This window comes from Nuphar pumila, chromosome 14 (assembly GCF_984573655.1).
Source record: "Nuphar pumila chromosome 14, dmNupPumi1.hap1.1, whole genome shotgun sequence".
NCBI classification, from domain to species: Eukaryota; Viridiplantae; Streptophyta; class Magnoliopsida; order Nymphaeales; family Nymphaeaceae; genus Nuphar; species Nuphar pumila.
The window spans coordinates 70,615,761-70,628,119 of NC_143262.1; the positions used below are offsets into that span (position 1 = coordinate 70,615,761).

General features: G+C 38.7%; 1 protein-coding gene across 1 annotated transcript in view; it reads left to right on the forward strand.

The window, feature by feature from the left end:
- The window catches only part of LOC149816937 (diphosphomevalonate decarboxylase 1-like), a 34,809-nt gene that overhangs the window by 16,415 nt on the left and 6,035 nt on the right, over positions 1-12,359 (forward strand). Inside the window, exons 4-5 of the mRNA XM_089986833.1 lie at positions 8,910-8,973; positions 9,093-9,173. Of these exons, the coding sequence (XP_089842959.1) occupies positions 8,910-8,973; positions 9,093-9,173 (145 nt within the window). The remainder of the gene's footprint in view (positions 1-8,909; positions 8,974-9,092; positions 9,174-12,359) is intronic.

Consider the following 12,359-nt stretch of genomic DNA (forward strand, 5'->3'; position numbering starts at 1 on the left):
CGATGTATGGGCCCTTCTCCTGTTGTATCTAAAGGAGGTTTTTCTTATTATGTTGTCTTTGTTGACAACTTTACTTGATTTGTGACAAGTTGACATTGTGGTTCTCATAGGATGATGAACCAAATCTCAATGCTACTGCTCTTGTGAAGAGTACCAAAATAGTTCTCATACTACTGGTACCACCTGATTGCATCATCCTCCATGTGTAAAGTAGCTAGGTTCACCCTTTCATGCTCTTCAATTTGTGTTATCTTAAAGTATTGCTCCACTTTAAACAACCAGCTGTTGGGGTCTTGTCCATTGAACTTTGGGAAGTCCATTCTAGGCTTTCTTGCTTGCATTTGACTATGGGTGTGCTACTGGAAGCTTCATTTCTTGTCCTTCCCATGGTTGCTTCCACATTACCACTACTCTTCCCTTGATTCAAGGTCCTCAATTCTTGTAAATTTCTCAATATAGCTTCAAGTTTGACATCCATGGCTCCTATCTTTTCTTCCATGGAGCACATTTTTTGTCTTAATTCACTTACTTCACTGCCCATAGCTTCGATCCTCTCATCATGCTCAGCTTTAAGGCCATCAACAAGGTTTTGGGCTCGTGTGGCCATGATTGTGGACTGGTTCAGTTTTGACTGTTAACTAGGTTCAGGTCCGGTTTTTGGTGTGGTGAATTGGGTTCAGTTTTGGCCAAGTCTCAATCAAGGCTCAGTTTGGTCATTCATTAGGGTCTCATGGGTTTATGGTCAATTGACTGAGTTTAGATGGGGTTTGAAGAGTGCTCAATGGAGACAAGTCGGAATGGGTTAGGTTCTGTTTGGTACAGTTCTGGAAAAACAGGTTGCACTTCAAAATTTTTATCTCCTTGTACAGTTGTCAAAAAATTCTGAAATTTTGTGGGTATGGAGTTAACACGTGTGAGTCTACAATAAAAATTTCAGGGTTAGATACCAAGGAATTCTGGAGTTATGAATTTTTGAAATTGGCCAATTTTCTGGGTCTGGTTTGGGGTTGGCCTGAGCAGGTTATCACCCTTCCCAAGATCAAGAACTTGGTCTCAACACTTCCAAACAGGATCTCTTCACCAAAATTCGGTTCCCACACACTCCAAGAAATACCCAACAATGGAAGAAAACAATAATTCTCAACAGAAATTCTACCCAATCACCAAGAACAAGATGATCTTGGTCAAGAAATTGAGAACTCTAACAAGGCTTGTAGGGAACCTTGTGAATTCGATCAAGAATTAACCGAAGATTGCATACAATCTCAAACAATCGAAACCCTAGCTTCAACAAAGTTACAATGCAGTATATCTCTGACCCAACTGCTAATTCTAATCAAATCTGAAAATTTCTTCAAAAAAATCAGCTGCCTTAGAAAACTCCAACATGGTGCATGCATGCACAGGTGAGCACAATCTTTCGGCACCCAACTTTGATTTCAATCACCCCAGGCTTCAATTCTTATGTCATTCTACTCCTTGTATACTGTAATTTCATATATCAGAGTCAAATTGAATCACCAGCAAGAACTTGGAAGTTCCCAAAGAAATTCGCCCACTTAGAATACTAGCAAGAAGGTGGCCATGCAACACATGGATTGAATCAGGATTTCACCCAAAATCATGGAGATCTCTAACGAAGGCAATTTTGACATGAATCAACTCACTTTCTGATGCTCCTTCACATGCCTTGGACCCAAAAACTGGTTTGTAATAATTCTTGGACAATTCCACAAAATTCAGTCATATGTCTGAATCTTGGAGCTCAATTGTGGAGTGATACTCAACACAAGAACTCACGGGACTTGAGTCCTCCCACACCAAGACTCTGATGAATGATGAGTTAAGATGAAAAGTTGAAAACTCACCAATTAACCCTTCTATTGAATTTCTTCACCTGAATGTAGATCCACTAATTGATTTGATTCTTGGATGTAGTAGACTCCAATCTTGAGGCCAATGGACTAGAGCTCCTCCTTGTGGGTTGAGCTTCTCTATGACACCTCTCTTGATTGCAACTCCACAACCACAAGGTCCGTGGCCTGCTCAACATCCTTGGGAGGTCATAGTAATGGAGGTGTTAGGGAATTGGGTTGGGGAAAATGCAGATGATAGGGAAGAAATCACAAGCCGGCTATGGGGAAAAAGGGAAATCAGCTAGGGAAGGAAGACGAGAGGGAGGAAGATGGTGGTTTGGGAGGTTGAGGGGTTGTTGTGAAGTGGTTACGGGGAGAATCTCTTGAGCTAGGGTTTTTTTCCTAGCTCTAGAGCCAATGGATTTCCTTTTTAAGGAAGGGTGGCTTTCACAAGACAATTCAAGAAGAATTAATCTTCAAATTGATTTCAAAACCATAGAATGAATTGCAAAAGCTCCAACTAGCCTTTATATAGCCTAAGGCTTAGCTAACTACTCTACAAAAATTACCCCCATATCACCGCCTAACCCAAATTACAAAAGTACATATGAGTCCCATGTAGCTGACCCCCTTATAGAGGACCCTACTACCCCGGCTAGGCTACAGTACATGTATCAGTGGACAACTGCCTTTTACTAATGAATAAGTGGTTAAGTTTATGAAAATGCGTGTCCATTGTAATGAAACAAGGTACAATAGAACAATAGGGAAACAAACACAATGCCAACAAAGGGCTTTAATAAACTCACTTAAAGTTGGTCACTAATGGACCAAATACAATCTCAAAAGAGATAAAAATACCAAACAGCACAAGAGGCATACAAGCCTATAAGATGGGAAAAAACTCTAGAGAAAACCCTCAAATGCTTCTAAAAGCATTGAGGAATAACAAGGGAGTGAGGCTCTATTTATAGAGCCTCACTCCAACACATGGGAGGCAGTCCAGTTCTTTGGACTGCCTTCCAACAGTCATTATTATGACTGTTGGGTGGCAGTCCAACGTCTAGTTGGACTGCTGCCCAACAATCATATTTTGACTGTTGTGCACAACAGTCATAAATATGACTGTTGTGCCTAAGCTGTATGACAGTTTATTTATTTATTATAATGTTAAATTACATTTCAGTCCCTAGTGGACTGTACTATATGATAAAAGACAAAAATACCCTTATTGGGTATTTGGATACAATTTTATTTTTAACACACCTCCTCAAACTTATGGGGAAATCACCGAAAGTTTGCTAAGAAGATACAAAAATTGAGGTAGTGGAAGAGCTTTGATGAAGAAGTCTGCAATCTGAAATTCGGACTGGACATATGGCAATGTAATGGTCGCCTTCAAATATTCTTCGCGAACATAGTGACAATCCATCTCAATGTGTTTTGTTCGCTCATGAAATGTATGATTGTTGGCTATATAGATGGCACTTTTATTATCACAACATAGCTTTGAAGGTTCTGAGACATCAACACCCATATCGGAAAGTAGTGCTCTCATCCACACAACTTCAGTGGTTGTGGTAGCCATTGCCCTGTACTCAGCTTCCGTAGAGGATAAAGACACTTTATGTTGTTTTTTGCATCGCCAAAAAATGAGAGAATCACCTAAAAATACACAAAAGCCAGTAGTTGAGTGACGGTTATTGGGATCTCCTCCCCAGTCAGAATCAGTGTAAGAAATAAGACTTAAAGATGAGGTAGAGGATAAGAATAGTCCTTTAGATATAGTTTTCTTGATATATCGAACTATTCTTAATACTGCACTCATGTGGACGGTTGTGGGCGCATGTTGAAATTGACTTGCAGAATATACGACATGCGCAATATCTGGCCTTGTAATGGACAGGTACATCAACGATCCAATAAGTTGTCGATAAGGGGTTGGATCATCTAATAATACTCCATCTTCAGCTCACATTTTCGCATTTATTACTTCAGGAGTATCAGCATATTTTGTGTCCGTGATTCCTGAACGCTTAACAATATCAGCTGCAAACTTGATTTGAGATAAAATATATCCTCTTGGTGAGTAGGCTACTTCAATTCCTAAAAAGTATCTCAAAAAACCAAGATCAGTCATATCAAAAGATTTTTTAAGCAAAATTTTAATATCTTCAATTTTCTTTTGATCATTCCCTGTGATGATCATATCATCAACATACAAAAGAAGAATGATCAATGAGGTACCTATAGATCTCACAAAAAGAGCAATGTCAGTGTAACAAGATTTAAATCCAAGTTTTAATATCGTACCACTGAACCGATCATACCATGCTTTAGGGGCTTGTTTAAGCCCATATAGGGCTTTTTGAAGACGAAGGACCATGCCTTTTTCAATAGACAGACCAGGGGGAGGATCCATATATACTTCTTCATTTAAGTTTCCGTTCAAAAATGCATTTTTAACATCTAACTGATATATCAGCCATTTTCGAATGGATGCTATAGCAACTAGAGTTCTAACTGTAGTCATACGAGCTACTGGGGCAAAGGTTTCTTCATAATCTATACCATATTCTTGAGAATATCCTTTTGCAACAAGTCTTGCTTTATATCTCTCAAGAGACCCGTCACTTTTTGTTTTAATTTTAAACACCCATCTACACCCTATTGTCTTCTTTCCGATAGGAAGAGGTTGAATTGCCCAAGTGTGAGCCTTGTGTAATGCATCTAATTCAATTTTCATGGCTTCAACCCATTCGTTTATATTTTTGGCCTCGTTATAGTTGGATGGTTCATGATAGGAATGAATGGCTAGAAGACATGCCCAGTAGTTTGGTAAGAAGGATTCATATGAGACAAACCTACTTGGAGGCCTATGTGTTCGTTCTGACCTTCTAACACTAGTTTCTTCAGTATTTGTTAATTGATTATATCTGTCAAGGGCACATGGATGCTCCCCAGTATTTCGTCTAGAGTATTGAAGAAGATCTTGAGGTGGTTCACTACTTGAGTCATTAATAGACTCGAAGGTTTCAATATCATTACTAATACCTTTATTGGGTAACAAATCAAATAAGAAAGCATACTCGGATTCTTTCTTAGGAACTTCAAAATCAAATCCACTGTCATTTTCTAGAAAGGTAACATTTCTAGAAACATAGAGTTTATCATTTGTTTTATCATAACATCGATATCCTTTTTGATTATCAGCATAACCAAGAAAGACACATTTTATGGCTTTAGGAGAAAGTTTGCTATATTTTTCAAGAAGCACGAAGCATTTACAACCAAATACCCTTAGCCTTTTTAAATCAGGAGAAATTTTAAAGAGTTTTTCAATGGGAGACTTGTTTTCCAAAGTTTGAGAAGGCATTCTATTTATCAGATAGACTGCGGTTAGGGCAGCTTCAGCCCAAAATTGCTTTGGAATTTCTTTTGAAATAAGTAGGGTTCTAGTAGTTTCAATGATATGACGATGTTTTCTTTCAGAAATCCCATTTTGTTGAGGTGTCCTAGGGCATGATTTTTGATGCACAATTTCATGATTTTTTAGATATAATTGAAATTCATTTGAAAGAAACTCTCCCCCAGAGTCGGAGCGGAAGACTTTAATATTTGTTTTAAATTGATTTTTAACTAGATTATGAAAGTTTTTAAAATATGAAAAAACTTCGGATTTGAGTTTTAGAAAGTAAATCCAAGTATGTCTACTAAAATCATCTATAAATGTAACATAGTACGAATAACCACCTTTTGACATAACAGGAGCGGGACCCCACACATCCGAATGCACTAATTCAAAAATTTTATGTGTCACAGAGGTTCTAGACCCAAAAGGTATCATTTTCATTTTTCCAAGTATACAATCTTCACATACAAAATTTTTATCTTTACAAAATTTTTTCAAAAATGGAAAAAGAGATAATTTGGATATACTTGGGTGTCCTAATCTTTTATGCCAAAGATCTATATTAATGTCTTTGACATGATTACAAAACGAGTATTTTGGTAAACACAGGAAATCCATGTAGTAAAGGTCTCCTCGTCTATGGCCTTGCCCAATCAGCTTCCCTGACTGGAGATCCTGCACCCAACACGCCTTAGATGAGAAGAATACTTTACAACCACAGTCAACAATTTGAGAGACCGAAAAAAGATTCAAATCCAGTTTGGGAATGACTCTCACTTTTGGAACAAAGAATTTTTTTGAAATATCATCAAGGTTTCCTAAGCTTTTGACTTTTAAAGAGGTACCATCGGCAGTTGACACACATGAAAAATATGATTTAGTGCAATCAGATAATAGAGACTCATTATGAGTCATGTGGAAAGAAGCACCTGAGTCTAGAATCCAAGATGTCTTACCTGGAGGAGACGAGGAAGAGATGACAGCTCCGGATGTAGAAGGTGTAGCCTTAAGAAGTTGTGAGACGGCTTCTGCTATTTGAGCAAGATTTAATTCATTGAAGCTGCCCCCTTTTCTTGATTCTTGAGGTTCTTCACTTAAGGCGGCCACCTTTTTAAATTTGGGACATTCCGGTCTTATATGTCCAGGTTCCTTACAATGATGACAAATAATTTTTCCTTTGTATCTTCCCTTGTATCCTCCTCCATTGTGTCCTTCTCCATTGAACTTCTTCTCAAAGTGAGGTGGTTTATATGTTTTCACAAAATTTCCGGGCCTTGCCATGGCAAGGACCTCATCATTAGACTTGTGCATTCCAAGTCTTGTCTCTTCTTGACAAATTTGAGCAAGGGCCTCACTTATAGAAGGAGAAGTGATCCTATGAAGTAAGGAAGATCTTACTTGCTCAAATTCCGATCGAAGGCCATAAAGAAAGGAGAAAAGATTTTCTCTTTCGATTTGGGTCCTTCTCATATCAATAGCCGAACCTTCCCATTTTGGTTCCAACATGGCTAATTCATCCCAAATAGGAGATAAAATACCGTAAAAATCTCTTACACTTTTATCTCCTTGTTTTGAATTACGTACCTTATCTTGGAGATAATAAAGTCTAGCCATATCCTTTTGGATAAAAGTACTTCTTAGAAAGCTCCATGCGTCACATGCCTTCTTGAATTTGATGATATTGGTGGCGATCTTGAACTCCATGGTATTCATAAACCATGAGAGTATTTGTGCATTGCTTGCCTCCCAATCTTCCAATTTATTTTGGAATTCTTCCAAGGCTTTTTCTTTTTCTTCTTCGGACAAGGCTTTGACTTGATCTCTTTCTCTTCTAGTCAATTTGAGTTGTGGTTCACTAGTAGAACCACTAACAAAACCCCACAATTTTTTTCCTTTGATATGATTTTCCATAGCCGTCGCCCACATCAAGTAGTTGTTTTCATTGAGTTTGTAGGTGATGACGGTGGCGAACTCTCTTTCTCCCATAATGAATACTTGAGTTTAGACTAGAGAAGATAGGGAATGATCAATGATCGAAGAACACTTCCTTCATGAGATTCTCCTTCTTTCAAGAACCTTGCTCTGATACCATGTAATGAAACAAGGTACAATAGAACAATAGGGAAACAATCACAATGCCAACAAAGGGCTTTAATAAACTCACTTAAAGTTGGTCACTAATGGACCAAATACAATCTCAAAAGAGATAAAAATACCAAACAGCACAAGAGGCATACAAGCCTATAAGATGGGAAAAACTCTAGAGAAAACCCTCAAATGCTTCTAAAAGCATTGAGGAATAACAAGGGAGTGAGGCTCTATTTATAGAGCCTCACTCCTACACATGGGAGGCAGTCCAGCTCTTTGGACTGCCTTCCAACAGTCATTATTATGACTGTTGGGTGGCAGTCCAACGTCTAGTTGTGCACAACAGTCATATTTTTGACTGTTGTGCACAACAGTCATAAATATGACTGTTGTGCCTAAGCTGTATGACAGTTTATTTATTTATTATAATGTTAAATTACATTTCAGTCCCTAGTGGACTGTACTATATGATAAAAGACAAAAATACCCTTATTGGGTATTTGGATACAATTTTATTTTTAACATCCATGTGTTTGAAACTTTGAATGCAACTTAGCCTGCTCAAAAAGCAACCAATCTGGAGCTAGATATAATCTTGGACTGATGTAACTAATCCTTGAGTGTCTGATGGAAGTAGGTGTATCTTATATCCATTTTTGCGTGGTGCCTGTGTTTGGCATAATTCAGAAATGTCAATCAAGTATTCCTAGCTAATGGAATTCTTCATTTTTTTATCATAGATTATAAACTGTTTTATACATTGTTTTAATTTTTTTTTCAATAACTTGGTGCTGAAATAGGTTTTGATGTGCATCTGTTTCCAATGCCAACATGTATTTATCTCATATCACATATCTTGTAGCAAGTAACTAATCAAGTGCCATTAAGTGGCAGCAAGATAAGATTGTGTTTCAGTAAGATATTGGTTAAGGTTTGTAAGGATTGATAATCTACTTAAGAGATTTGATATTTTAAAAATAACTTATACCTTAGTTCGACTGTTTCTTCTTTGCTTCTTTTCCTTTTATGATTACATCATGTTTATGGGAACAAAAGTATGCATGGTTCCCTCCAGGGTTTTGGGATTTTGCAGTTTTTTTTCTTTTCCAATCAACTACTTAGGCACTGGTCTGAGCAAGGTTGAGCATTATTAAGACTGTCAAATCATGACAAATAATTTTTTCAACGATAAGTATGATCTGGAAATAATTTGTGAAGTTTGAATCAACTGAAAAAAACATGAGTTGACAATTTTGGTGTGGAAGCATTTTCATTCATCTGTAGCATTCAGTTGTATCAATGCATAACGCTATGTATAATCTATGTCACAGGGACTCTTCAACTAGGTGCCGCACCTGCACCCGATGCTGTCAACCTGACCCTACTTTTTGACTATATATATATATATATATATATATATATATATATATATAATTTTTTATATTTTTGCCGCACCCCCGCACCCAAGTTTTTTGAAAGTGCCGCACCCCCGCACCCGCACCCATGTGACATAGTGTATAATGATTTCATGTGTATGGACTGGCATATTGCAGGCAAGGTTCTGGAAGTGCTTGTCGAAGTCTCTATGGTGGATTTGTTAAGTGGGTGATGGGTAATGTAAGATTTATTGCTCAAGTTTATTTTTCCTAATTACTACCTGGATTGATATAAATATTTTTTTTTGCGTATCACATGTATTTCCAATTTTTGAATTGAAAATTTGCATTTTTTTCAAGGATGTGGCGGGAAGTGACAGCATTGCTGTACAGCTTGCCAGTGAATCACATTGGGATGATCTTGTAATTCTCGTTGCAGTGGTAATGTTCAACTTGATCCTTCTACCCCTTCATGGTTGGAGATCAGGAGTTTCTCAAGTTGCTAAATGCATCATTGTGTTACATTCCAGGAATCTCTATATTTTGGGCATAGATCACAGCCTCCTTGTATCTGTTCCTTTCCATTTTAAATCCTTGTCTATCCTATTGAGATTCCATTCCAGTTAGCACATATCATGCATGTTATCTTCCAGTTTAATTAGGTATATTATGGCTGATTCATCTGATCATGCGACAGATAGATTTTGTTGATTGTGTGAGTTTTGGACAGTTTTAAAACTTGTTGAGTCCACTTGGTGTTTTGGTGTTGAGTCCACTTGGTGTTTCGGTTGAATCGGCTCAACTTGGCCATTCACTTGGTCAAAAAATTGAATGACTAGGTTTTCTACAAGACTAGGTCGAGTCACAAGTTGACTTTTTTCATACGACTCGGACATGACTCGGCTGAGTCACTCAGGTGGGTCAACTTATGACTCGGCGGAGTCATATATATATAAATTTATGTATTTATTTATATATTTTATGAGTGTACATTTTGTTAAGATAAATGTAACCTTTTTATATGTACTATTATGTATATACGTATGTATTTATGTTACATAGGTGTGGGTGCGGCGATGCGGCACTTTAAAAAACCTAGGGTGCGAGGGTTGCGGAAGTGTGTGTGTGTATATATATATATATATATATATATATATATATATATATAATTTTTAACAATTAATGTAGCGCCTCAAAATTTCGAACCTTATAATTTCTTTGAAATAGTTGAAAAATTCCTTTTCTTTACAGAGTTTATTTTTAAAATCAGCGGAAACGATTTCTTTAAAAGAAAAAGGACAGGTTTGACAACCTTGGGCACGTTAGCGAGAAAACAAAGATTTACCATGGACGATCTGTAATAATACTTAAGAAACCATTTCTTCTATTTAAAGAGAGTATCAAGTTTGTACAAAAATTTGAATTTCCTCTAGGGAAAACCCGTATAAAAAACCAAAATGTTCAGGAGAAGAACTACGAGCAGAAACAGTGGATCCTTAAATCATCTCGCAGTCACGCCATCGCCTGATGCACCTATTCGTCACCTGTACCCATGAAATAAGTTAGTTTTGCGAAAAACTAGTAGGAGAGTACAAAGACAGAAAGAACTAAATTAGGCATAGATAATTTATGCAGCAGGTAGTAACGAGCAAACTAAGCAGATAAACTGGAGGAACAAGCTAAGTACAACAAACTGAAAAAGGGTGAGTATGCTCAATTTAGTTATTACTTGATAACCGGCCATGCGGGTACATACATGGCACGTGAGTCAAAACAGTCGAGTCCATGCCGAGTGTTCATTATGTTAAGTATTTTAAGATACCTCGGTTGTCTGACTGAATCCTATTCCTATGGAGACGACCGATGGTCGAGAGAGTAAGTCCCCAAGGCCTGATAGAGATGCATCCAACTTCTGCACAAATGTTAGGCTAACTTATGTAGCCCCTATCTCTCCCCCTAACCTCCGATGACTGGGGAAAAACGAGTCTTTTGCCCTTTTAAAAAGCCATAAATGGTCTGTCCATCGGAGTTGGTACCCTTCGTCCTCTCTCTTGACGAAGCCAGGTTGAATTGAGCGCGACGAGGTTTCTTAGCCGTTGCCTCATTCTTCATGCTCTGGTCCATTAGACCGAAACGAGCATCTTGCCTATGAAGGCGATCCCATTTTTATATGTGTTTTCAACAACGTGCACTAAGCACTAATCGAGGTCATAAGACTCTCTCATCCAATCGTCGTAGTACTAACATGCCTCGCATGTTCAAGAGTACACTTTACGAGGAAAGGGATATAGGTCCTTAATAGGAGCCTCGGGAGTGTGTTTCACAGAGATATAATGTTTTTAAAAAGCTATTTTAACATTTCAAATCTTTCGAAACGACACACAACTTGCCAACATATGACATGTGATTTTCTCGAATCTGACAACTGATGACACAGTGTCTAGGTGCTATGCAAGTCACGACACTGGTTTTGGTAAATGAGCTTCACAAATGAACCCATCACCCAACAACTTGATCTTGCCCCAGATCGAGGGTTTTCCCAAAATATATTGGGTAAAAAATAGAGGAATAGGTATTCCTTCTGAATACGCTGTGTCGATGGCAAGGCAAGAACAAAAGACAATAATGCGGAAAGCAAGAGCTTGGGCGCGAAGTGCGACGACAAACAGAAACAAGAAATGCGAAAACAAAGGACAAGGATCGCGAAACCGCGTCCTTGAATTAAAGACAGTAAGTAGTAAATACGAAAGCAAAAGCCTGGGCGCAAAGCGCGACGGCGAACTGAAACAGGAAATGCGAAAGCAAAGGACAAGGATCGCGAAACCGCGTCCTTGAATTAATAGACAGTAAGTAGTAATTGCTAAAACAAAAGCCTGGGCGCAAAGCGCGACGGCAACAGAAATAGGAAATGCGAAAGCAAAGGACAATGATCGTGAAACCGTGTCCTTGAACTAAAAGTGTACTTATATACGTATATGTATAAAAATATATCATTAAGTCCTTTCAATCTTTAATTATTTAAGCTTGATTTAATTATTTAAGTCCTTGTGCAACTTCTCCTACCTTGGGGTATTGCGAGAATGAAGTCGTCTACGAACGTAGGTGATCGTCGGTTTAGTTCGCGGGGCGCGAACGGGATCCGTTGCGTAACACTGCAAAAGTACGTTGTTTAGCATGCATAAAATGAATAAAGATAGGGAGAAAATTCGGTTTCTCCGCAACTCAACGAGGGGTCATTGGCCCCTATAGTTGCGAAAGAGAACGGGGTAGGGTCCAATGACTCATGCTGTTAAAGGAGATGGTTACAGGGGCCATCGGCCCCTGCCGGATATCTAAAGGAGGGGCCCCTGCCGTGATAACAGTAAGAGGGGCAGGAGCCTTTGGCCCCTGCTGAGTCTTCAAAAGGAGGGGCAAGGGCCTTCGAGGCCCTTGCTGGGTTTTAAAGGAAGGAGGGGCAGGAGCCTTCGGCTCCTGCCAGCTCTTCAAAATTAGGGGGCAATGGCCGATGACCCCTGCCAATGAAATAGGGAGGGGGAGCGCAGGGGCCAAAGGCCCCTGTCGAGCCTTTGCTCGACAGACAAAGAGACAGGGGCCAGAGGCCCCTGTCGGTTAAAAGAGGGGCAGGGG